The sequence below is a fragment of the Poromitra crassiceps genome (genome assembly GCF_964638095.1).
Source record: "Poromitra crassiceps genome assembly, chromosome: 14".
Classification (NCBI taxonomy): Eukaryota; Metazoa; Chordata; class Actinopteri; order Beryciformes; family Melamphaidae; genus Poromitra; species Poromitra crassiceps.
The window spans coordinates 18005130-18033045 of NC_139633.1; the positions used below are offsets into that span (position 1 = coordinate 18005130).

At 44.0% G+C, this 27916-nt stretch overlaps 1 protein-coding gene across 1 annotated transcript in view; it reads left to right on the forward strand.

Moving 5' to 3' along the window:
- Positions 1-27916, forward strand: part of tub (TUB bipartite transcription factor) — a gene marked incomplete at both ends in the record, with an annotated part of 58032 nt that overhangs the window by 9715 nt on the left and 20401 nt on the right. Inside the window, one exon of the mRNA XM_083650500.1 lies at positions 26085-26136. Within this exon, the coding sequence (XP_083506626.1) occupies positions 26085-26136 (52 nt within the window). The remainder of the gene's footprint in view (positions 1-26084; positions 26137-27916) is intronic.

Sequence of the window (27916 nt, forward strand, 5' to 3'; positions counted from 1 at the left end):
TTGTTTTCATAATTGTGGGAAGTCAAAATTGTGATTGCGATTAAAATTGGATTAATTGCACAGCCCTACAATTAACTTATACTCTGGGTTGAAACGGAGCCTAATCTTCACATCTGCATCTGCAGCTGCACAATCCTGTGCAAGCAAGACCAAAGCTGTACCATTTGTACCTTCCACTGCATTCAAATCTGCATCCACACGTCCCAGGTTTGGCATGCAGTCTTCGGTGAATGAAGCTAGAAAAGCCATGAACTGACTCAGTTTTGGTGGAGCACAAAGTCCTTCATCACTTGTGTTAGTGGTAGGGAGTGGACTTGGTTTAGGCGATGTCTGCCCAGTGCTTGGCGGATCCGGAGTCGACACACGTGGGCCAGACTGCGAGGACATCTCTTGGCCTCCAGAAGGACCGTGAGCGCATCGGGATGCGCCCTCTCCTCCAGGTGTACTTTCTTCCAGGTCACCAGGGCCGCATCGGCGCCATGGTCGAGGAGTAGCTGGACGAAGGCCGCGTCGCACCCGAGCCACAGCACCCTGTCCAGCAGGCGAGAAGCATTGTAAGGTTTCAGAACACCAGTGGCCTGGAGCAGCAAGTGGAAGCAGTCCAGGTGGTGGTGGGTGGCGCTGATGAAGAGAGAACTCAAGAGCTGGGGATCGCTGTCTATGTCAACACGAACAGCACCGAACCGGATGAGTTCCTGCAGTATGTCCAGCCTTCCCGCCTGGGCAGCCCAGTAGACTGGGGTGAAGGGGCATTGTCCGCTTAAGCTGGGGTCGGCCCCGGCTTCCAGGAGGATCTGGACACAGTCCAGGTGACCATGGTCCACGGCCACATAGAGAGGCATGCGGCCTAGTCCATCAGCTTGGTCTACATGAGCTCCCTGGGTGATCAGGTAGGCCACACAGGCAGCGTGACCCTGCCTGGCTGCATGCACCAGAGGCGTGGCATACCTCGTCTCATTGATCCACCTTCTGAAATGTTCTTCCTGCACCAGAGTCCTCAGTTTGTCCAGGTCTCCTGCCTCAGCAGCATCGTGGAGCTGCCTGCCGTCAGCCATTCCTTCAGCTCTGTTGCTGTACCAAACTGCTTCTTCTTCTTCTTCTTCTTCTTCTTCTTCTTCTTTGCGTTTTTTGGCAGATTGCAATCCAACCCCCTACCAAACTGCTTCTTAAACAGAAGGCTTTATGAAGGGACTGAAGTGTGTGTTGACATTATGACATCATAAAATGATGACATCACTCATGACATCACTCATTGATGACATCACAATAGTTCGAGTGACATCACCGATGGCATCACAATTTATCTCCGCTGGCTTCTTATTTGATACGCTTCCTACCACTGCTCCCCCTCTGGTCCAAGCTTCTGCCCAACCCGCTGAGCACTCTCCAACTTTCAAAGTTAAAATCTGTATTTGATGTTTGTTATCCACTTCATAAATCACAGACTAATCTCACTTATTTCTATTCTAATATGGTTGACTGGGCCCCAGGATTACTTTATCTGTACTGTCATCCAGGCTGTCATCCAAATAACCACAAGTATACAGTACAGTACATAATACTGTATTAAGTATTTGAACATTTTTATCTGTTTTAGGGTAGATAGAGTTTGGGGGTGCACTTTCGTGTTCTCTTTAGAGCTCCTTTCATTGCTCTTATCTCTTATGCTCATATTATGTGATATATTAGATTCCATTAGATTAGAAACATTTTCATAGCAGCAGCAAAGAATACCACATACACTGTAGCTAAGAAGAGGACAGAGAGGATTTAACGCAAATGATTTCAACAAAAGAACACACCAAGGATAAAACGATACATGCAGTAAATAAATTGAGACCTTCAGTGACAGATTTGCAGATTACTAGGTGTTTGCAGTTTACACATCTACAATTTACATTATAGCCTACTACTGTATGTAATGTGTGGGTATGCAAATTTGCATCATTTACAGGATTGGATTACAGATGGATCAATGTATGTAGAGTAGAGGAATATACCAAGGCATGCAAATAAACATTTTAAGCTTGATTAAATTGACAGATGGCGGTAACACATGCACAGAAATGTGCTCAGAAGATGTGTGTGCATTATTAAGGATTCACTTTAGTGTCCACCTCTACAAACATTATTAGCCGTTGTCATTGTATGTACTGTATATTTATGTTACTTCCACCTGTAAACATGATGGACAGGAGGAAGATGCCAGGGAACTTTGGTGTATTGAAGCAGTCCATCTGGTCGCCTCACTGGGACACTGTTTCTCTAGCTTGACATTTTCTAATCCAAATCATGTTTTATGCATGCCCTCTGTTGGGCACTGAGAGATGAGATACAGGGACTTGTGTTGATACAAGGTGTGCGTGTGTGTGTTTGTGTATGTGTGTGTGTGTGTGTGTGTGTGTGTGTGTGTGTGTGTGTGTGTGTGTGTGTGTGTGTGTGTGTGTGTGTGTGTGTGTGTGTGTTATTTTTATTTTGTGTACACAGGTTCATAGTGTATACATGTTGGTGCATGTAAATGTGAAATGTGGAGGCTTTGCTTTGCTGCTACTGAAACTAAGATGCATCCAGTTATACTGACCACCTCGTCACCCTATAATAATAATAATAATAGTAATAATAATAATAATAATAATAATAATAATAATAATAATAATAATAATAATAACAATAATACATTTGAATATACATTTGAATATCTTTTAATCTTTATATTTGAATATATATTCGAATATATAATATTCTTTGACAGCCCTACCAAGCACAGACACTGCCTGTCATGCCCTGAGACACACTGAAATGAACTGAAATGTAAATGTGAATTCTCCACCAGCTGCTGTCACCAACACAGACCACATTATGCACATTTGAGGCAATCAACACTATGGGCATCAGCCAATTATGTTCATTCACTTTTCTTTCTTTCTTCCGCAAGCTCATTATAGTCTCTCTCTCTCTCTCTCTCTCTCTCTCTCTCTCTCTCTCTCTCTCTCTCTCTCTCTCTCTCTCTCACTCTGAAGCTGTGAGATTTACAATTCCCATTTATACTCACACATAGGCCTACAAACACACACTTTCTCTTGCTCTCTCTCTCTCTCTCTCTCTCCTCTCTCTCTCTCTCTCTCTCTCTCTCTCTCTCTCTCTCTCCGGAGCTCGGAGATTTACAACCCCACCCCTTAAAATAAAGATACCACTGTTTGTGTACAAATCCCTCACAGCAACCTTCAGAGACTGGCCTTTGGTTTCAACCGCCATGCAGCACCGACCCATCACTCTCAGATAGGTTTCCTTTCATATTTGCGTAAACTATTAATCTCCTTCCCTGAGTGATGACATCATTTATTCAAATTGCTCCCTTTAGTTGGAACCCCAGATCTCAACTGGTTGCACCCGCACTGATTGATAAGCCACTTTCAGACATGAACTGTGGATTATCTCAGGTTAGCTAGCTACCTGTGAGCATGACCCGGATATTAACGCTCAGTGTTTCTGTGTCTGGCTGAACTGTGATAATCAGTAGATGTGTAAACAGATTTTCCTATGTTGTCTTGTAGGCTACCTGATTTTTTCCAGGTGGTTTCACTGTGATAGTTTTACGCATTACGGATACTGGCACTTAAGGATGAACTGAACGATCAAAATGGTATCTCATTGTGAATGAAATTTTGATTCCCCCCCCCCCCCCTCTCTCTCAGTTTAGACTGTTGACTGAAAGCTACTTGAATACGGTATATACAGTGTAACCAGAGCCGCCATAGAGCCAACAGTGACTGACCACCCACTTTTTCCACAGCTCCTCCATTCCATAAGATAATTCCCCACTCATTTTCTTCATAGAGGTTTGCAGAAAAATCCTTATATAAAGAGTTTTAAGCCTGGAACCAAGCCAACAAGCCAGCTACATAATCGTGAGTGAAAACGAATGGGGGATTCTCTAATGGAACCGGTGCTGCGAAAATGTGGGCGGTCACTGTGGAGCTCTATTTGTCTGTTCCTGGTTGCTTTCCAGAGTAAGAAGAGCTATCAGTCGCTCACTTGCATTTTCATCTTGTCTTTTTCATGTTTCCCCCCCTTCATATATTTGATCATTATTCTAATAAGTGGAGTAGTGAAAATCATCTTGCCTCATGCTGTTTTGATACGATCAGATTTTGACGTGTGAATGTGAGTTATGGCTAATTTTTTTATACTCCATTTTCATACGTAAATAGATGCGTCCGTTTCAAACGTTATTATCGTCACTGCCCACATACTATGTCATGTTAGTCTGCTGTCAATGTCAAAACTCTTGCATGTTGAGGGCTTTTAAGCAACTAAGCATGCAGCATGGTTGGTACCACCCCTTTGTATCCACGATCAAGTTACTTACACTCACAAGATGTTGCCCCATCTGATGATAGCAGTTCTCCCTGCCAACTCCTCCCTGTATCCCTCTGACACTGACACTAAACTGTTCTGTTGATGTATAATTCAACAGCTGAGCATGATTAAATAGCAGCCATCCTCTAGAACACACTCAAAATGTAATCTTCATTATAAACAAATTATCATAATAAATGATATAGTGCATAATACAGTACAAGTTTGAGTCGTTTGCGATTGTTCTGAATAGCATACAGTGACAGACTATTTTATTTAGAATTGGTACTATTTTTTTATGGTTTCTGTAAAGTTTGTGTTTTTGTTGTGTTAACTACTGGGGGAAACAATAGTGCGGTACATTGGACATGTCCTGAGTCTAATTTAAGATTTGTTGGCAATGTGAATGTAACTAGTATCCCACATTCAAGATCCTCTATATCCTCTATATATGAGTCTCTGGTGGGAGTTGTATTGAAAAACAGACTTTGCAGGGCTAACGAAAGAGAATCTGGTTGATGGATGTATTTGTAAAAAAACACACACACACACACACACACACGCACACACGCACACACGCACACGCACGCACACACACACACACACACACACACACACACACACACACACACACACACACACACACACACACACACACACACACACACACACACACACACACACAGGTAAATGCCATTCATCATAGTATGGGCTGTCCCCCTGCCTGATCAGACTGCTCCTGGCTGTGCTCCTGTGTCTGCAGCAGCAGTGTCTCCGCCTGTCTGAGTGAGGCAGGAGGACAGAAGCCAGGGCTCCCTAGTCACATCCACGTGGGCCGCCCGTCTCTCCCCAGGCCCATTATTATCATCTCTGATTCGGCCATCCTCCAGGAAGCAACACTGAAACGTCCCTGGGAGAGCATCTTTAAAAGTGTGGCCTGGATGAACTAAATTGGTTGAGAGCATCTGACCATTTGGGTATTGACAGTAATTGAGTAATAACCGAGAGATAACAGAAAAACCTCCCATCTCTGCCCTCATGGTATGAAGGTGTATAGTATGAAAGCATGAACCCTCTTACTGCCAACTCCCTCATGAGTCATGACCAAAGCCAAACTTCAAAGTCCTCCTTCCAGCATCAAATATTAAGCCGCCTGCTGCTCTTACACCTGCTCCTCAGCAGTGTGGCTTGTCCCATTTACCTCCTCTTTCATCACCACACCAGCTGATATACAGTCAAAGTCACAAAGCATATAGCTATGTGACCATTAACCACAGAGACTCACTACAGTCATCTTCATTTACTGACTGACTGTTCATCACTACACTTAGCGACTTTTCAACGACCCCCCCCCCCCCTTTACTTAATGTGGTGTGTTCATCACTACACTTAGCGACTTTTCAACGACCCCCCCCCCCCCCTTACTTATTTTTCTCAAACACATCCAGTGGCAACTCTCGTCACTTTCTCAGACCACTTTCTCAAAGTGAACACTTTAATCCCATAGCAGTTGGCAACCTGCAATGATGTCATCTGGCCCTGACACAATGTCATCTAGCCCTCACAACAGGAGCGCCGCCAAACACCCGTTTGAAGCCAGGAAAATCCCTGGGAGATGAGGGAAAGAACGGAAGCTGCAGATTGTTCCACATAGAAAATGTTGCTATCATTGATACTAGGGGTGGGAATCGTGGAGTAACTCACGATACGATATGGTCACGATACTTGGCCCTCGATAACGATATTATCACGATACAGCGATTCTGCGATAATCGATATATTGGAAGAAATTTAACCTACGATACATCACGATATCTGTGTAACTGAAGAGAAAAAAATACCCCTAAAAGGCAAGAAGCAGGTATTATGTATTTATTAGCAGAATTGACATGAACTCTCTCAGAGTTCACTCACTCACTCATACCATTTTCGATACCACGGAGGTAAAGTTACACATTAAGTCTTTTTATTATTATTATTAAAACAAGAAAACCTATATAACCTACCTACCTATATAATTTCTAAAAGTAGATATTAATGATCAAACATTTCCATTCATGTAGCCTACAGTATTTGTTTTTGTTTCAACTACAAACATAAATAAACGTCAACTTGAAACTATGTTTCAACTACCACACACAGCATAATATTTTACCCTGTTTATTAATTATTATTATTATTTTTTTTAAATAAACATATCGATACTTGGTGCCAGTGTATCGATAACGTATCGCAAGTGGAAATATCGCGATACTGTGAGTATCGATATTTTGTCCCACCCCTAATTGATACTGTATACTATGCCCCCCAAACAATGTGGTGATTGCTCTGATCCGTTAAAATTGTCCCTTCAAATTAGGGCTGCAACTAACGATTATTTTCATAATCGATTAATCTGTCGATTATTTCCTCGATTAATCGGTTAGTTGTTTGGTCTATAAAATGTCAGAAAATGGTAGCAAATGACGATCAGTGTTTCCCAAAGGCTAAGATGACGCCCTCAAATGTCTTGTTTTGTCCACAACTCAAAGATAATATCAGTTTGCTGTCATACAGGAGTAAAGAAACCAGAAAATATTCACATTTAAGAAGCTGGAATCAGAGAATTTAGACCTTTTCTCTTAAAATTGTACTCAAAACGATTAATCGATTATCAAAATAGTTGTTGATTAATTTTCTGTCAATCGATTAATCGATTAATCGTTGCAGCTCTACTTCAAATTCTTATAGTTCCTGTACGGGGATTCCTTCCAAATATCAGACCCCAAAACATGGTTTGCTCTATTTCTCCATCCCCCATTTTATTTGTTGTCACCATTGGCAGGCCGAGCATCATATGTATGGGAACTCCAGCCTGTGTGTTTGCTCTTTGAGCAAGCTGATGATGTTAATGTTGTCTTTTCAACCTTTGGATCTGAGCTGCAGGCAATTGATGGTTTCATTTATTTTCAGTAAATCAAGGAATTTGGGATCGTATAGGTTGAGGCGATGTCTCGTCATAGATGCTGGGTTAGCTGGCGCCTGGGTGGGGGTGTGGTCAGCGTGGGGTAAATCCCCCGTTCTATCCATTCAGCAAAGTTAGAATTGAGCTGCTAGCCCAGCCCAGGCAGACACGATCAGGGATTCAACCACCGCAGTAAACGCACATCTGAGCAGACGTCTTGTGTTCTGCTCTAGAATCCCCAAAACTGTCGTTAGAGCCGCATCACCTTCCTTTGGTGAGTCAGCCCATTGAGATATATGGGCGGTTTTACCCCACTCGCGCACCAGCCATAATAACATTTTGTGGGCGTTCCCACACATGCCGACTGTCTCTATAGCCATCATAATGTCAGGCTAATTATCAGTACCAATTATCACCACTAGAATTTCTAGGATTGTGTGTGTGTGTGTGTGTGTGTGTGTGTGTGTGTGTGTGTGTGTGTGTGTGTGAGAGAGAGAGAGTGAGAGTGCGTGCGTGTGTGTGTGTGTGTGTGTGTGTGTGTGTGTGTGTGTGTGTGTGTGTGTGTGTGGTGTGTGTGTGTGTGTGTGTGTGTGTGTGTGTGTGTGTGTGTGTGTGTGAGAGAGTGTGAGAGAGAGAGAGTGAGGAGAGAGACAGAGTGAGAGTGGGTGTGCATTCGTGCTCATGTGTACAATTTGCCCCCAGTCAGTTCTCCTAAACATCAGAATGGTTTGGTGCACTCAATGCCCTCAATCAAAGTGACTTGAACTCAGGGAGTGCTGCAACAGACGGATGATGAAATACAGCAAATCATAGCGTTTGCCTGAGGCTGTTTGGTGAGAAGTCAGCGGATGGCTACATGCTTTCATCTCCGCCCACTAGCAATAGATTCCCTACCAGAGAATGATTATTTTCAGCATTGTTGCAGAATAATACATCCTCCAAATTAGTGCACACGGATCGTGGACTTTAAAGGGACAGCTCACCCTAAAATCCAAAATACATATATTCCCTCTCACCTGCAGTGCTATTTTTATGCCTCCGCCGGCGAAGCCAGGCCGAAGGCATTATGGATCCGGGTTGTCCGTACGTACGTACGTACGGACGGCCGGCCGTCCGTACAGATGTCCGTCCGTCCGTCTGTACGGATGTTTGTTAACGCCATATCTGAGGAACGCCTTGACGGAATTTCATCAGATTCGCCTTAAACATTCACTTAGGCTCAAGGATGATCTGATTAGATTTTGGTGGTCAAAGGTCAAAGGTCAAGGTCACTATGACCTCTCGAACGCCATTTTCAAGCTTGTTAACGCGATATCTGAGGAACGCCTGGACGGAATTTCATCAGATTCGCCTTAAACATTCACTTAGGCTCAAGGATGATCTGATTAGATTTTGGTGGTCAAAGGTCAAAGGTCAAGGTCACTGTGACCTCTCGAACGCCATTTTCAAGCTTGTTAACGCGATATCTGAGGAACGCCTGGATGGAATTTCATCAGATTCGCCTTAAACATTCACTTAGGCTCAAGGATGATCTGATTAGATTTTGGTGGTCAAAGGTCAAGGTCACTGTGACCTCTCGAACGCCATTTTCAAGCTTGTTAACGCGATATCTGAGGAACGCCTGGACGGAATTTCATCAGATTCGCCTTAAACATTCACTTAGGCTCAAGGATGATCTGATTAGATTTTGGTGGTCAAAGGTCAAGGTCACTGTGACCTCTCGAACGCCATTTTCAAGCTTGTTAACGCGATATCTGAGGAACGCCTGGACGGAATTTCATCAGATTCGCCTTAAACATTCACTTAGGCTCAAGGATGATCTGATTAGATTTTGGTGGTCAAAGGTCAAGGTCACTGTGACCTCTCAAACGCCATTTTCAAGCTTGTTAACGCGATATCTGAGGAACGCCTGGACGGAATTTCATCAGATTCGCCTTAAACATTCACTTAGGCTCAAGGATGATCTGATTTGATTTTGGTGGTCAAAGGTCAAAGGTCAAGGTCACTATGACCTCTCGACCGCCATTTTCAAGCTTGTTAACGCGATATCTGAGGAACGCCTGGATGGAATTTCATCAGATTCGCCTTAAACATTCACTTAGGCTCAAGGATGATCTGATTAGATTTTGGTGGTCAAAGGTCAAAGGTCAAGGTCACTGTGACCTCTCGAACGCCATTTTCAAGCTTGTTAACGCGATATCTGAGGAATGCCTGGACGGAATTTCATCAGATTCACCTTAAACATTCACTTAGGCTCAAGGATGATCTGTTTAGATTTTGGTGGTCAAAGGTCAAAGGTCAAGGTCACTGTGACCTCTCAAACGCCATTTTCAAGCTTGTTAACGCGATATCTGAGGAACGCCTGGACGGAATTTCATCTGATTCGCCTTAAACATTCACTTAGGCTCAAGGATGAACTGATTCCATTTTGGTTATCAAAGGTCAAAGGTCAAGGTCACAGTGACCTAACAAATGCCATTTTCATGCTCGGTAACGCCATATCTCAGTAACACATTGACTAAATTTCTTCACATTTGGCTCAAATATCCAATTCTGCACAGAAACGCCTTGATGCAATTTCTTCCTATTTGGCTCCAACATCCACTTGGACTCAAGAATGAACTAATGGCGGAGGCATAAGTCCGCGTTGCGGTCGTTCTAGTTCCATCTATATCGTTTTGTGTTAGTTGGTTGAGTTTTGGAGATATCGGCCGCAGAGTTTCTGCCTTCTCTCCAATACAATGGAACTGGATGGCACTCGGCTTGTGGTGCTCAAAGTGCCAAAGAAATGCATTTTATAAACTTGACAGCAATGTCTCTTTCCAGAAATCATGACCCGGTTACTCAAGATAATCCACAGACCTTGTTATGAGCAGTTTCATGTAGGAACTGTTGAGTTTTTCAAATGTATTTCTTTGGTGCTTCGAGCACTACAAGCCAAGTGCCATCCAGTTCCATTGTATTGGAGAGAAGGCAGCCATCTCTACTGCCGTGCCGATATCTCCAAAACTCGGGCAACTAACACAAAACGATATAGATGGATAAATAGCACTACAGGTGACAGGAAAAATATGTATTTTGGATTTTAGGGTGAGCTGTCCCTTTAACTCTGAGCGGGCTCCTTGTAAAGGGGGTTTTACGATCAAGAAGCTATTGGTTAGAGATGTAAGTGTGTGTAGATGGACTGGTGAATAAGCTCCGGCAGGAACACACTGAGCGGTGTGTGTTCATGTGGTGGCAGTGTGGGGGTGTTGAAGGCAGGGCGGAAGCTGATGTGTGTGAGAGAGGGTCAGAGCCGTGGCACTATCACACTGTGCCTTTTGTCCGCCTGTTAGAGGCTGTTCAATTAAAGACCGTTAACACTAGTCCGCACAGTCTATATGCTAATGCCCTTTACTCTGAGAGAATAAATAAATTATGGTTCCCGAAAACACATCTGAGTCTCCCTGCTTTACATGCCTCAAGCAGCACACACGGTGTGCAGGAAAGGGACAGAGAGAGATGGAGAGAGTGACATAGAGAGAGAGAGATGAGAGAGTGACATAGAGAGAGAGAGATGGAGAGAGTGACATAGAGAGAGAGAGATGAGAGAGTGACATAGAGAGAGAGAGATGGAGAGAGTGACATAGAGAGAGAGAGATGAGAGAGTGACATAGAGAGAGAGAGATGGAGAGAGTGACATAGAGAGAGAGAGAGATGAGAGAGTGACATAGAGAGAGAGAGATGGAGAGAGTGACATAGAGAGAGAGAGATGGAGAGAGTGACATAGAGAGAGAGAGATGGAGAGAGTGACATAGAGAGAGAGAGATGGAGAGAGTGACATAGAGAGAGAGAGATGGAGAGAGTGACATAGAGAGAGAGAGAGAGATGGAGAGAGTGTGAGGGAGAGAGAGACTGTATGCTTGCATGAGAGAGAGAGAGAGAGAGAGAGAGAGAGAGAGGGGGGTGGCACGGTACCGAAATAGCATATAGAAGGAGCATCAAAGAGGCAAGACCAGATGAAGAGGGATTCTCCATTACCTCTTTTCTCTTCCTTAAAGGCTTTGCACTCGATGCTGCTCATAGCTGATGCTGCAAGGCAGATAGTGGCAGACAGATTGGCCGAGGAGGAGGCAGGGAGCGAGATTTAGACAGAGCAGAGAGGGAGGGGGACTTCAAGAGGCGACGGAGGGAGATTTAGATAGAGCGTGCACAGTGAAGAGAGAGAGAGAGTGAGGAGAAGATAGGGTAGCAGCACAGAACAGGAGCAGAGACAGCGGCCGGGAGAAGGGGAGAGAGGGATCGACTGGAAGCGGAGCACACGGGGAGAGAGGGAGAGAGGGGCAGTGTGTCTGGATCGTTAGCCATCTGCAGCCCCCGGAGAGCTCCAGAGGACGTACTGAGTGAGGACCACAGCCATCTGCAGCCCCGGAGAGCTCCAGAGGACGTACCGAGGAGCACAGGGAGGCTGGGGAATACAGGGCTGTGTGCAGAGCATGTGAGCAGGCTATGTGGGCTCTGCCACTGTGATCGCTGTCGCCAGACCCCCGGTGCTGTCGCCAGACCCCCGGTGCTGTCGCAGGACGTTAAGCCTTGGCCTTTGGCAGCAGCAGTCAGCTTGATTGATACAGCATGAGCTCCGACTGGATCCCCTACAGGTAACTGACTGTACCACAGACTGGATCCCCTACAGGTAACTGATTGTACCACAGACCACAGACTAGATCCCCTACAGGTAACTGACTGTACCACAGACCACAGACTGGATCCCCTACAGGTAACTGACTGTACCACAGACTGGATCCCCTACAGGTAACTGACTGTACCACAGACTGGATCCCCTACAGGTAACTGACTGTACCACAGACTGGATCCCCTACAGGTAACTGACTGTACCACAGACTAGATCCCCTACAGGTAACTGACTGTACCACAGACTGGATCCCCTACAGGTAACTGACTGTACCACAGACCTCAGAGCGCAGGAGAGGGCAAACGCATCTTTTGAGGCACTGTGTGTTTGTGTGTGTCACTGTGTGTGTGTGTGTGTGTGTGTGTGTCACTGTGTGTGTGTGTCACTGTGTGTGTGTGTGTCACTGTGTGTGTGTGTGTGTGTGTGTGTGTGTGTGTGTGTGTGTGTGTGTGTGTGTGTGTGTGTGTGTGTGTGTGTGTGTGTGTGTCTCACTGTGTGTTTGGGATGTTTTGTGTGTGTGTGGGGGGGGGGGGTCTGATTAGATGCTGTAGAGATAGACAGACAGACAGAGAGAAAGAGAGAAAGAGATTTGATAGAGCAATTCAGTGGATTGACTATAATGACAGTGTTGAATTCAGAAATCAGAATGGAATGATAGGCAAAGGACTTTCCCCCCAAAGGAGGACCAGAGTAAAACATGTTGTTCAACACTGCAAGTGCAAAAGTGAGGAATCTAGAAATTCAGCCGCAAGAACTGGGAAGATCTCAGTAAGTTCACAGGCAGGAAAGATTCTGTCCTTGCAGTGTTTAATTTCCCATTGGTGAAACTGACTATAATTCATTCAGCAATAATATTGTTTTGTTGTAAACATAATTTTAAATTTAGGGCTCCTCATGTACGATCATGAGATGTAAATAAATATATATTTTCACTTTGAGGGCCACAAATGTCAGTAGTATTCACAAGCTTTTAACCTCTCGTGGTCAAACTAAAACCTGTGTATTCTCTCATCATTTCAAGTGCAACAGTAGCGCTGCTGCCTGTTTCCTCCAACTGAAAACCCATTGCCATGGTTTAATCGCCTCCTCATGGTTGCTATACGTTACAGAGCTGGCTGTCCATAGAGCTCATCCTGATGCAGAGACTGCATTATGGACGACAGTAGAAAGCTACCTGGATGGAATTGTGTCATTTTTGAACATGAACTTTATGCAAAGTATCACGTTATGTAAATAATTTGATGAAGAATTGCATGAATTAGTCATTTTATAATTTCGATTTCCTCATCTCTACACCTCAAGGTGAAATACTTTACTTTTCTGTTGTGCTATGAATATACATCAAAGCTAAAATTGACATGTGGACAGCAAAATAAAAAGTGTTAGTATGACCTGAGTCATTGTCAATGTCCAGAATGATCTCCTGAAGTGTGCTATTTGAGTATGACTGAGAGGGATCGGTGGTTTCCCATGAAGCTGCCATGAAAAATGCATGGGCCTCTGTGCAGAGTGGGGCGAGAGACAGCTGCACTCTGTGGCTCTCTCAGCTCATTAGAGATACAAGTGCATTCACCAAACTTACCCTTAACAAAATAGTTCACGCACACATAACCAAAGTGTTTTCAGCTCAGTCGTGCTTCTCTCAAGACTAGAACAAATTATAAAAAAAAATCCTCTGAAATGGGAATGCAGGAAGGACGACATAGTGCTTGGTAAAAGAAACGCTGAAATCATTTGTATATACAAAAACATTCAAATTACTTTTTTTTTGTCTGTGAATGGCTAATGTGAATTGTTGAAAACCACATGATCTGTGTTACTGTAGTTAGGGCTATTGGTAGCCTGGTAAACCAGCCAGTCACGTGAACACACATTTCATTTCGTTCTTTGTTCCCGTCTGGCCTGAAGCCTTCACCCAGTGTTTTGCAGTGGGCGGAAGTTGGTGGTACCGGGGTGTACTTGCCTTGACAGACAACTCGTTCAGCCAATCAGCATTGGATCCAGTCAAACCCAAATCCACTCGGGAGAACGGCAAAACACACATTTTCCGCCGAGAAACTCCGCTGTTGCGGCGATACTGCTGTACTTGTTTAATTGTTGTTATTGAGTCTATTTCTGAAATTACTGCACTTTATGGCTGCTTAAACTAGACGAACGCTGGCATTACTCCTCATTACATTTACATTTACATTACGTCATTTGGCAGACGCTTTTATCCAAAGCGACTTACAATAACACATTTTTTGTCAGCAATAGAGCAATCAACTATGGAGCACAGTCTATGACAACTACAACTTCTGAAGGAACAGTGGTACAAGTTTAGGTTAGTGGTACAAGGTTAGTTTTTTTTTTTTTTTTTTAATAAGGAAAGACAGAGAACGAAGTTAGATCAAGAAGGGCCCAGATGGAGCCTGAAAAGGTGTATCTTTAGTCTTTTCCGAAAGATCGGCAGTGATTCAGCAGTCCTGACCGAAGGTGGAAGCTCGTTCCACCATTGAGGTGCCAGGGACGAGAAGAGTCGAGATCGGGATGAGCGACTTTTGAGCCCCCGTAGCGAAGGAGGGGCGAGGCGACCTGCACTGGTGGAGGAGCGAAGGGAGCGCTGAGAGGTTTGGAACCTGACCATGGATTGCAGGTACAGGGGAGCTGACTGGTGTACTGCCCTGTAGGCCAGTACCAGTGTCTTGAATTTGATGCGGGCCGAGATGGGAAGCCAGTGGAGCTCCTGGAAGAGGGGAGTGACGTGAGAGAATTTGGGTTGGTTGAATACCAGACGGGCTGCAGCGTTCTGAATGAGCTGAAGCGGTCGGATGTCGGTGGCAGGTAGGCCGGCCAGGAGCACGTTGCAGTAGTCCAGGCGGGAGGAGACAAGAGACTGGACCAGGACTTGAGTCGCTTCTCTTGTGAGAAAGGGACGGATTTTGCGGATGTTGTAGAGAGAGAACCTACAGGAGCGTGCTGTAGCAGCTATGTTGGCAGAGCACCTGCTCTATCACTTCTGTTCCTCTTAACTCATTGGCCCTGCCCTGCACCTGCTCTATCATTTCTGTTCCTCTTAACTCATTGGCCCTGCACTGCACCTGCTCTATCATTTATGTTCCTCTTAACTCATTGGCCCTGCACTGCACCTGCTCTATCATTTATGTTCCTCTTAACCCATTTCAGCCTATTTTCGCCTAAAAAATAGCCTCTAAAACCTAAGTCCGATTTGATAATAGACCCCCAAATCCTGAACTTTTCATAGAAATGTCAACGCCTACTAAAATAGTGATATCTCAGCCTCTGTAGAAGATAAAAACACACTTTAAAAGGCATTTGAGAGCTGACACATGTGGCTTTCCTTGTAAAAGGTGTTTATTGGTATGACAATTCAATAGCATTGTCAAATATTGCTGTAAACACAGAAAATTTTTAAAAAACTAAAAAACGTATGAAAAAACAAGCAACAAATCACTCCAAACCACTCAAATAAAATCAAAAATGTGCTCCACACTGCCCCCTTGTGTCCCCTTGCAACCATAAAAAAAAATGCAGTCCATTTACCATCAAAGGGGCAAGTGTCTAAAGTGTCAGCTAGTGTTTAGCAAACACTTACAAAAAATGTCTGTAGTGTTTTCCAAAACACTCAATGTGGACAGGCAGGTCACACTGTATGCAGCCATACACAGTTAGCCCACTGCCTACTACATCTTTTTTGTCCAGCAACAACTGGCACTCCCTGCAGAGCTTCCGCTTCTCAAACACCTTCCCGAAGTCGTGCATTGGGGCACCTGTGGCTTCTCCTGACGTGCTGGGTGCTGGGGAGGCTGCCCTGCTCGATGTGCTTGGTGCTGGGGAGGCTCCCCTGCTCTCTGGAGTGGAAGGAGAGCCAAATGGAGAGGCTGGTCTGGAAGCTGGGGACAGAGGAGGAGGAGGAGAAGGAGGAGGGATCACAGGAGGGGCCCTCCTTGTCACCGGTGTGATGAGCTCCTCCAGCAAGGTCTCCAGCCAGTCCTTGGTCTTTCACACCGGCCATGAAAGCCGAAAAATGCGCGGAAATTAGGATTCGCGGCTCCGATGTGAAAGGCACGAACGCGCGTTGGTGGGTAATTCTTGTACGCCTTTTGTCCCGGCACCAAAGGTTGTCACATCGCCGTATTTGCGGACAACCCGCCTCCACTTGAAAGGTCGTCGCAGCGAGCCGGAAAAGGTGCGAATGGTCAGCTCATTCATAAAAAAATTACAGGGGAAATCACCTCATGTATCAAGAAAGTGACGAGCGAAAGTAAAAAAAGTAGACTGATATAGACAGACCTATCTCCACACACCACACTGTGCGAGGCAGCGCTTCATACGAATCACTCATAAGATCGTGGTGTTTTTGCAATGTCAGCGTAGGTAATTATTATGTATATTAACTTTATTACAACTTTGGCATGACAATATCTGCTGCTTTACCTTAACACAGTGTGAGTGTTACAGTTACAACAGCCAACTAGTCCGCTGCTCTCGCTTCAGGCAGCCTCGCACTGTCCCCCTGTCTAGTGCAGGCTGCGGCTGAACAGAAAGCACTGAGGTGAGGTGTCAAGATTTCATCTCTGAGCTCTCTGATAGGCTATTGCTTGATGTGTAACCAATCAGATAGCGCTGTGGGCGGGACATTGCTCCAGACACAGAACTACTGTAGGAGGGGATTCTTCCAGGTGCAGCAGCCGCAAATTAGCGCATTTTTTTATTAAGTTATGATATCGGCAAACAGCCAATGAAAATGCCGATACAGATCGGAGGAGGAAAGTCTGTTGTTGAATTGAATTCGTTCATCATACAGTAGCCTAGGCTACACTAACCTATGAAAATATTAATTTGGGCTAGGAGGAGCTGGAAATCCCTCTGCTCGCCTTTCAATGCGGGAGCGGGGGATTTCACCTGAAAGTACAGAGCAGCACGGTAATGTGGCCGTGCTGCTTGGCTCGTGTGAAAGCAATTTCTGTGGCGAGGCGGCTGGCTTTACGGGACTCCTAAACGGCTATTTTTCCGCGATCTGTGTATGAAAGAGCCTCTTGTAATGTTTGTGCCTTCCTCCAACAGACCTGGCTGCAACGTAGGCGTTGTAGCACGACACAGACAGGCCCCAGAAGAACACACGCCGCCACCATTTCTTCGACCGATGATCGAAACCATAGTATCCAATCATCTGGTCGAGGAGATCCACACCTGGAACACACATGGAACTCTGTTTACATACGTACATTTTCACTCAAATGACCTCAGTGAATATAAGCTTACAGTATTTTAATTTTTGTTTATAAAACATAAATCTGTAAAACAAACCTTTCATGTGGCTCTGGTAGTCCGCCAGGCAAGCGGGCACTACCACATCAGCCCGGTGGGTCTCATCTCTCCTCCGCCTTACAGTCCCTGTTGCGCTGGGGTCATGGTGATTGGACAAGACCATCACCGTCTTTGTGTCTTGCCACACGCAGAAGGTGAGGTCATCCTGCTGTGCCACCCGGAACTCGTGCTTCCCCAGCGCAGCCCTCTTTGTCAGGCTGTGGTCCTTCGGCAGCCCCTTCCTATTGGCCCGAAGGGTGCCACAGCCGTACAGGAAAAGGCCGTTCATCTCCTGGAGGAGTTCTACACTGGTGTAGAAGTTGTCCATATAAATGGACAGGAAGGTGCCATTGTATGGCTTGGCGAGGTCCAGCACCACGCGCTGTGCCAGGCCCGTCTGCGGCGCCGCTTCACGTCCTGTGTACACCTGGGGAGTTTGCAAGAAGAAACACAAGTCTGAGGAAGGGCCTTGGGTGCTTGAAAGGTCACTCAAATAACAACACATTACAGAATACATATTTGCATATTCTTGGTGTGCTGATTTTTTTCCTTACTTTGAAGTGCGGAACGTAGCCTGTTGAGCTCTCCGCCATCACCCAAACCTTCACGCCCCATTTGGTTGGCTGGAATGAATGAATGAATGAATGTTTATTTCACACATTACCAAAAGATGCAGGTTACATAGGCAAAATAGAGGTGAGACAATTTGATCAATCAATCAGCAGTACCTTCATTGGCAGGTATTGCCGGAAGCCAAGCCTGCCTTTGAACTTGATCATTGATTCGTCAATGCTGACTGTGCCGTTGACCTCATAGAGGTCCTGGAAGCGCTGGTTCAGGAAGTCCAGGTACCAGCGCAGTTTCCAGAGCTTATCAGCTGGGTCGCCTCGTGCGTTGTTATCTTGGAGGTGAAGGTATCTGAAGAGGTGAGAGAGGGGAGGATGGAAGAGGGGGGGTAGGGGAGGGGGGGTAATTAGACACATATTACAATATATTATAAACAATATAATGTCTTGTATATTGTATACAATATTGTATATTGTATTGTATATTATATACAAGTAGACACATCTTGGATGAAATGAAAAATTGTAGGCTATATCATTATATAGGTTAGTTACACTTGAGGGTTACAGGGTCTGTCTAAGTGCAGTGTCTGTCTTGGTGCAAAGAGTGAAGCGCATTCTCTCCACATTCCTGACAATTGAATAACAATAGGCCTACTAGGTGTTTGCCCACACACAATAGGTGTAGCAGCCGAGCCCAGCAGGGGTTTCTTACCCCAGTGTATAAGCTCGCTACAATGGCAATACTCCCACTACACCTCTAATACATTTGCAATATATTTCATTTCCCTTAGGGCATCATAACAATGGTACTAATGTTACATTTTATCTATCAAACTACTATTATTTATATAGCGCATCCTATTCAATGGGGCGCATCTATATCACGCAATGGTTATAATAACAAGGATAATATTATTGTTCTTAGCCTACCTCCAAATGGCGTCAAATCGGTCCCGGGACATATTCTGGCCGAAGTTGGTTTTGAAGATGTTTTTGGATAGCCGCCAGTACTCTCTTCGGACGGGAAGTTTCATTATCCCCATGGCGAGACACAGCCCAATGAATGTTTTCATTTCTTTCACTGTTACCGGGGTCCACTTGGCTGCTTTTTTGGCTGGGGGAATTGTGCGTCTCTGGTCGGCATATCGGTTCGTCTCCGTGACAAGACGGTCCCACATTTCCTCCGTGTAAATTTTCTCGAAAGAAAATAGAGGTGTGGAATCGGCTTGTAAGCCAACACCGCTTTTCACCCCGGGCACCCTTTTGAACGCTTTGACCGGCACAGGACGGTAACAGCGCTGCTCCGTTACCCAGTTTCCATGGAAGCCTTCGAATTGGTCATCTTCGTCAGACTCATCGTCATCGTCATCCTGAAACATAGTTCTGACCCACTGATCTCTGTCCAAGGGCTGCCAATCGGGGTCTGTAACTGGGTCATCATTTAACTCTTCATCAACGGTGGAATGTTCGGAATATTCCGCGTCTTCAAAATCGCTTCCTTCGCTAATATTATTTTCTTCCTCCATCGCTCTACAGATCCGCTCAAAGTGAAGAAAAAAAAAACTTTTCCTTCCCAAAACAATCCCAGAATGCATTGCGAGACCCCACGTGTGTTTTCTGAATGATTTCATTTGCCTAGAGACCGGAAATAGGCGAAAAACTACAGCTAAACTACAAATTGACGTAGACGTCATCCCGTCTTCAAAGGTATATTGACGCGAACGGCATCCCGTCTTTAAAGGGAGAATGACGCGAACGTCATCCCGTCTGAAATGGGTTAACTCATTGGCCCTGCACTGCACCTGCTCTATCACTTATGTTCCTCTTAGCTCATTGGCCCTGCACTGCACCTGCTCTATCATTTCTGTTCCTCTTAACACATTGGCCCTGCACTGCACCTGCTCTATCATTTCTGTTCCTCTTAACACATTGGCCCTGCACTGCACCTGCTCTATCATTTCTGTTCCTCTTAACTCATTGGCCCTGCACTGCACCTGCTCTATCATTTCTGTTCCTCTTAACTCATTGGCCCTGCACTGCACCTGCTCTATCATTTCTGTTCCTCTTAATAGGAGAGGTGCAGGCAATGCTAATCACTTTAATTTGAAACCAAATGTCGATGTTTCCTGGATAAGTGATGTGACCTGTTTTCATCTGATGGGAAAATTGCACTCCATTTTCCATTTTCTTGTTTTCTGAAAAGGGAACCCAAAATCATTCCTGCGTAGGGTAGCCTGCTGACTTTACATGATGCATACCGTAAATCACAAATAAATGACTAAACCTTTGTACTGTATATCGTTCTCATTATGTTACAAATATGAATTAACTAAATATTATTCCTCTTAAACCTAGATATGGGCATGCAGCCGCCTGGAGGTTTGCTGAGTACCAGGCGTCAGAGAATGTTCATTCAAACCTAATCTGATCCAAAGGCAAATGGAGCGTCACATGATTTAAATTGTCGGTGTTACCCTGGATTTCTCAACTGGGTTGAATTTTCAATTGAGAGTTCGGACCAAAAAGTTTGACCTTATTAATAAAACTGTCCCAAACTCACCTGTCCATTTACTTACAGAAAAAACACATGAGGTTAACATGTGTCCACGTTTCACCACATGTGGTGAGCATGTGGACACATGTTAAATTTCACATGTGAAAACGTGTGGGATGCATGTGAAACCCATGGGAAGCGTGTGGTTTTGGAACATTTACACATGTGGAAAACATGTTATCACGTTATAACATGTGATAACATGTTTTGCCACATGTTGTATAGCAACATGTTTTCCACATGTGGAGCACATGTGGAAAACAACATTTACATGCGTTTCCCATGTAATCACATAGGTTTCACATGTAATCACATGGTAATTTACATGGGTTTCACACATTCCACATGTGAAAACGTTCCAAAACCACACGCTTCCCATGGGCAAAGCACATGTTTCACGTGTTCCACATGTTTTCAAATGTGAAATTCAACATGTTTTCACATGTGATCACATGTGAAATTGCACATGTGCAAAATCACATGTGATCACACGTGATTTTGCACATGTGATTTTGCACATGTGAAGTCCATGTGGTTTTTCTGTAACGGATTCCCTGCACCTTGTTAACATTGTGCCATACTGTACGTTTCCATTTCTTTACTTTTTAATTGTACTTCTGGGTTAATGTAAGTCAGGAGTTTATTGGGCCATTTAATTTGGAATAAGGGTAACGTAGTGCTTTAATTGGATTAAAGCCACATACAAAAATATAGTCATTGGTGCGCTGGAGAGAGTCTCTCCACAATAATGAGGCGCTTGACCTCTGCTGAAACAGCTCTGTGTCATTATGTGTCTGATGCCTATTGACACACTTGATGACTGATTGCATCATGGAGTGTTTTTGTTTGTCAGAATGTTTGACAGAGAGTGGGAGGTCAATGCATTTTCACGATGCCTGTGTGTGTGCCTCTGTGGCAGGGGCGTAGCCAGAAAGGAAATTGCAGGTGGGCCTAAATAAAAGTGGGTGGGACACACAATTCACTGCATAATTTATATAATTGACATTAAAGTCAAATACACTGTTCACATGATGACATTTTAATTCCCTCCCTACCAGACACTTTTTTGTTATTAGGGGGAGGGGGCAGGGGATAGTAGGGTGAGATAGCAGGTCAACAGTATATATAGCCACATGAAAGTGGTACACATCATCTGAAAGCTGGGAACCTGAAGATTAATTTGAGATCCAGCTCAGCACTGTTAAGTTTTTCTAGTCATAGTTTTATTTTTCTAGTGTAGTTTTTATAGTCATGTAATAAACATTGTGTTTTGGGCTTTCTCTCGCCAAAATTTCGCCTAAATTTGAGGCGTTATTTAGCCCGACAAGCTAGCATGATGACATGGTTGGTGCCAATGGATGCCTAGGTCTTCTACTGTAGTTTCATATGATACCAGTACCTTCACTCTAGCTGAGCCTGCTACAGCTTCTGATTGGATGGGCCTAAGCAAGAAGTGAGTGGACCTAGGCCCAGCCAGGCCCACCCATAACTACGCCCCTGCTCTGTGGTCAAACTAGAATTGGTTAGGCAGAGCTTGTGAGCTACTGTAGAATAGATGCCTTTGGCATTGACTAATATTCTATATAGGGTCGAGGAGGCCGAGTTGTGACACAAGTCTGAAGAGTCTAACGCGTTCATGTATCAAGAGGCCACATGCTAGCTTTGTTTAACAGGCACCGGTCTGGAAATGGAAAGATTAGCAGCAATTCCCATTAAGGAAGCAAAGAGATGGCAAAATTGAAAAATTGGCAACAGAGTGAAATATTGTCGCTCAAATTCAATTATTTTTGCCGCAGTCAAGTGTAGGGCTGCAATGACTAGTCACCGTAATAAAACAAAATCCATTTAGCAAATGTGTCCAACTGGATTTTCTATCATCGACTTCATATTGTTTGCACATGTTCAGGCTGTATGCATGCAAGATATGACATCCTTAAGGGAAACACCAATATTCATATTATTCAGATGGTGCATAATAGACGAGGCACTTCCACCTGCTCATGTATGGAGAACATGCAGGCAGCGACACCATTTGCTGTCCACGTGATCACGGCATGGTGTAAACTAAGGAATAGCCTTCCAATGGGAGAATGAATGGCATTTAAAAATGCAAAAACATTTGCAATGTAATGTTGTCTCAATCTGAGTCTCTGTGGAGAGTAAACACTTGTGCCACAGCAGGCAAACAACCTTTCATAATATTCCTTTATTTTTAAGTGCTGGAAAAATATGATAATTTCATTTTCTCTTTTGTCACACATCAACAGAATGTGAGTCTCTCCGCTCCCAGTCCTTCTCTCTCCAATATAAACCTCCCTTCAGTTCATATTTTCTTCTTTTCTCCACTCTGGTGTCTCTCTTGACCTCCTTTTCTTCTGGAGGAAAACTCTCATTAGCTTCTAATTAGGAGCATTTAGGTTTCACAATGTCTCAGTGACACCAAGTCACACAGGCTGAGGGAGCAATCAGCAAATGTTTCTCACCACTGATTAAACACTGTGGCAGTGAGAAGGAAGAAACAGATGCAAAGTGGAAATCGAAAAACACAACATTGTAACTATTTGTTTAATCGCTGCTTCTACACGTAAATCCTTTTTAATGACGCTGATTCGGACACAGGAAAACACTGGCAGGATTCAGTATTTAGGCCAGCAGGGGTGTGTGTAGCTCCAGAGGGGACGGACTTAAACACTCTGGTCGGGTGATAATAATATAATAATAATAATGTACAATCAATAATGTGCAATCGATCGTTAAGCAATCATCAATCAATTGTCATCACACCATGTACCAGTCAAACGTTTGGACACACCCCATTGAATTTCCTATATGCTTAAATGCTTGAAATTTGTTTCTTAGACAAATATAAGTAGTGAAGTTGTCTATGTATTTCTTTCTAAAGCCTTTGCCTTTCCATCAAAGTAAAGTTCAAGTTTTATTAGGTAGGTAGGTAGGTAGATACTGTATTGATCCCGAAGGAAATTCATGTACCAGCAGCTCACATACAGTTAATAAAAACACACAGTAGACAAATTAGAAAAACACAGTAAAAAATATATAAAAAGATACTAACAGACTGTGTGCAAAAGCCAGAACCTAAAGTGACCGAGTGCCTAATAGAGAACATAATAAATAAAAACAGGCAGGGCTAAAAAAAACAACAACACACGCAGCAGAGACAACAGAGCGAAGGCATACACATGACCTCACTTCCCCCGCTGGGAAGAGTTAAAAAGTCGAACGGCTCTGGGGACAAATGATTTCTTTAGTCTGTCTGTAGAGCAGCTCAGTGACAGCAGCCTGCCACTGAACAAGCTCCTCTGTCCTACTATGGTGGTGTGTAGTGGGTGACTGTCATTGTCCATGATGGACAGCAGTTTGTTGAGAGACCTTCTCTCCGCCACCTTCACCAGAGAGTCCATCTCTCCACTGATCACGGAGCCCACTCGCCTGATCAGCTTGTCCAGCCGCATATTATTACCCAGATGGCAGATGTACACTGAAATGCATGGGTATTACAATAATACAAAACAATAATAAGCAATAAAAGCATCCCAATACCTTTTTTACATCAAAAGTCCCACTAGTAGTACATGTGTTTTTTAAACTCAGCTAAGCAGCATGGGGTAGCAGCAGCAGCATCGCCTTTTAAACTTAGATCGCACTCTCAACACCTTAAGTTTCTCCACGGCTGCGGGCTCTCTGTTCCCCCTCCCTTCTCCCTTCTCAGACGGCTGCCCAGGGCCAGTGTCAGGCCAGCCAAAACAAAATGGAAACCTCCGGTTTAAACTTTCAAAATAATGTCATTTAAACAAGTAAATAGCCTTACTGATGCACGTTGGAGGAGAAAAAGCTGTTTCAACAAACGAAGCGGCAAACGTATCAAGATACTTGTTGTGATGTTAAGATTACATGGACTGAAAATGTGGCTGTAAAGCATTACTCAAATAAAAAAATAATGTTAATGTTACAACAAGGGTTGTATTTTGAAAGAGCTAAAGTGGACGACCTACTTACATTCTGGCTGACGCAGTCTATGCGCCTGGGCTGTGGGCTGCACTCGTCGTGCATGAGAGACGGCATATTCCGTCAATGTAAAGTAATTAACTAAGCAAAACACTAATGAGTGTTCCCAACTTCCATGATTGGAAGTTGGAAACCCTCATTACTGTTTTGCTTGCACCTGTGTTTACCCTGCCTTTTTGACACAAAATGGCCCCCGTGAAAAGGGTCTATTTACATGAACACAAACACACACCTTCACACACACACACACGCATGCACACTTGACCTCCATCCCAGATTTCAGCCTCCTAGGGCGAAAACTGTGCCCGCTAAAGGGTGGTGAACTTTTTGTGGACCAACCAACCAAGAGAGTGACCTATTGAGCTGCTGGTCGCAGTTAATAAACAAATTATTTGTCCTATTCTTTTTAAATCTTACGGTGACTGTGTGTTACATGTTTGAGTGTCTCTGAGCGTGATGCTAACTTTGCACTGTGTAGTCAGTTATTATCAGCTTGCTTACAGGTAAGATAATCAGAAGTTAACACCAGGGCCCCGTTCCTCATATGTAGCTCCAGACTAATAGAATGTAAGATGGTTCAAATTATTTTGCTAATCCTCTTCCGCCGAGCTCAGTTCCTCAAACACAGCTGCGGCTTCATTGTCAAACTTGGATGTAGTTCTTTGATAACGGCATGCTTCCATTTTTATATAAAGGGAACATGAGTAGAGAACCATGATTAACAAGCATGCAATCATTTGCGATTGTGTTGCACGGCCCCATGGCAGAGACAGCACATGGCCCCATGGCAGAGACAGCACCTTTTTAACTGCAGCTGAGCAAATGTTAATAACGGAAGGCTATTAGGAACATACAAATATATCTTACATTAACTATGAAATACAACACTGCTAAAGCAGTGAGCAATCAGACCTTGCAGAAAAATGAAAAATAAAATGCATAAGTAGGCTATGTATAATTGCATCGACTAAGCCTATATTGCATCATTATAGCTGAGAGTGTTGCTATATAAAGTAGTGGTTCTCTAAAGTGGTCCTTGAGGGGGTTCCAGAGCATCGCCAGCAAAAAGGGGCATAATTAGTTTTCACTATAATTCCATCCATAAGTAACACAATGACAGAATGTATTATATTTTGGTCATGCACTTTCTGTAATAAAACATCTCAAAGCAAAACTCTCATTAGATGGGGACCCTGGCTCAAAATATTATCAATGGGGCCTGTGGTCTAATTTGTGTCAGTTTAGGGATCGTTTTTTTTGTTTGTTTGTTTTTTTCCCCTGGTTTTCCTCCATTTTCTCCACAATTGTACTTGTCCAATTTCCCCCTGCTGCCCCGGTCGCTGCTCCACCCCCTCTGCCGATCTGGTGGGCAGCATCTCATGCTCTTCTAAAGAGCAGCTCTACCTCTCCAGATGCACTGCATTATTTTCTGTATAGGTCACAAGTACAACAAGGTCCATTAATATGAAGTAGATAGGCTACTGTAAATGTATAGGCTAATGTTTGAATTTCACATAGTGAGTGAACAGTGAAGGAAAATGGCATCTGGCCTCGAGTGTAAAAACACAACGATAAATGGAGAGCATTTCTCAGTGTGTTCACCTCCTTCAATTTCTCACTCCCCTCTTCCTTGTCTCCCTCTCTTTGCAGCACTTTAGATGATGAGGGCAGCAACCTCCGACAGCAGAAACTGGACAGACAGGTACGCCTCTGCTGCACTTCATCCCACAGCAACAGCCAGCCAATTAAAACAGCCAGCCAATTAAAACAGGGCAGTTTGATCTTGACACAAGCCTCCTCTGCTTCATCATGGGACCTCTGATATTCAGCGAGGACTTACTCTTTTATCTCTCTGTGCTAGTCTGCAGTGGCGGTTCCAGGGATTTTTTAACTGGGGTGGCAAAGTGGCCACAATGTGTCGTTGGAATTTTTTCTATGCATTATTCTACTAATAATAGGCTAAAACAAATGCATAGGCTACATGCATACACATACCTGTTGATGATCAGTCTCCTACTTTGGAGAACCTTTATAGTCAAGTACGCTAACATTAACAATGACAAATAGGACCTTTTTCTGAGCTCATTTACAAAGGTTAAGGCTATTTAAGTAGTCAAATGCTCTCAGCAAACCACCAAACAAAAATGCAAAATTACTCATCTGAATTATATAGTATACCATACATCAAAGAATATATTGATATAATAAGCCTGGAATAATAATAAAAAAAAATACACACAAAATGGAAAAAACAGGTCTGACCATAAGTATCTAAGGCTATTAAAGTAGTCATGGACTTTGTTCTGCAGAACAAAACTGCAAGGTGTTATTCAATCCCTGCATTGTATAACACCAATTATAAAACGGCTCTCTCAAATCAAGCAATCTGATTGGTTCACAGCCATTGTATAATTCCAGTAACCGAGTTCAATAACCCATGGCCATGGGTTATTGGTTGCCATGGCAACTCTCTTACTAAAAGGCAGCGCTGCGCTCGAGCCAAACAGCTTTCTCCTGATCTGCTGTATGGAGGGTCACTAGTCCTTCAAGTCTTTGTACAATGAGTCATTATGGACGCATGATGGCGCAACTCTCTTACTAAAAGCACCTCAAAAACAAAATGGCGGAGACAGCTTTCAGATCCTTGTGAATCGATCTTCGCTTATAACTTTACTAATACTTCGCAGAAAATGATGTTTTGTACAAGAATAGACGCGGGCTAATGTCTTAACCCCTCTCTCGTGCACCCTCACTCTTAACCCCGCATTTCTAAATAAGACGTAACGTTACTTGGTGTCGGCATACGGCTCTGGTGTCGAGCTTTGCAAAAAGCTCTCAGCAAGCGCCAGGATTGGCCAATGTCGACTTCAGTCTCCAGAACGATCCAATCAAATCACCCGCACGTCTATCTTCTTGCTAGAGGTCCCGCCTTACAGTAGTGTTTCAACTGACTCTATCAGAATACTATGCCAGTCGGACTTATAGTATTATTATTATTATTATATTATTATACTTGGAAACCGTTTTATAAAAGCAATATAGCACTCGAGCTGCGTGGTGTTGTGGAATATGCGGCCTGCGGCCTCGTGGGATAACAGCTTATCAGCGGGATATATTCTCCACAACACACTTGCTCTCATGCTATATTGCTTAATTGACAGGCTTGTTGTAATCTGAGGAGACTAGCATGAAGTGAAGTGACTGCATACAGTAAGTAGCATGCATCGTTACAGAGTTAGAAAGCCATGCCTTGTTGAGGTGCAATCAGAGATTGCAGAAACATAGCCTACACGAGAAAACTGTGCAGATATGATCGAGTATTTGAATTAATCTCTTATCTGGAATAAACAAGTGGCATGTTCATATCACCAGCACCTGTAATAATCCAGAATGTACAGACTGTGAGAGGATGGGTCTAGTAGACTTGGGCAACAGATATTAAAATAAGGGAGAGGAGCGAGAGAGGCAGAGCGCTCTGGTTT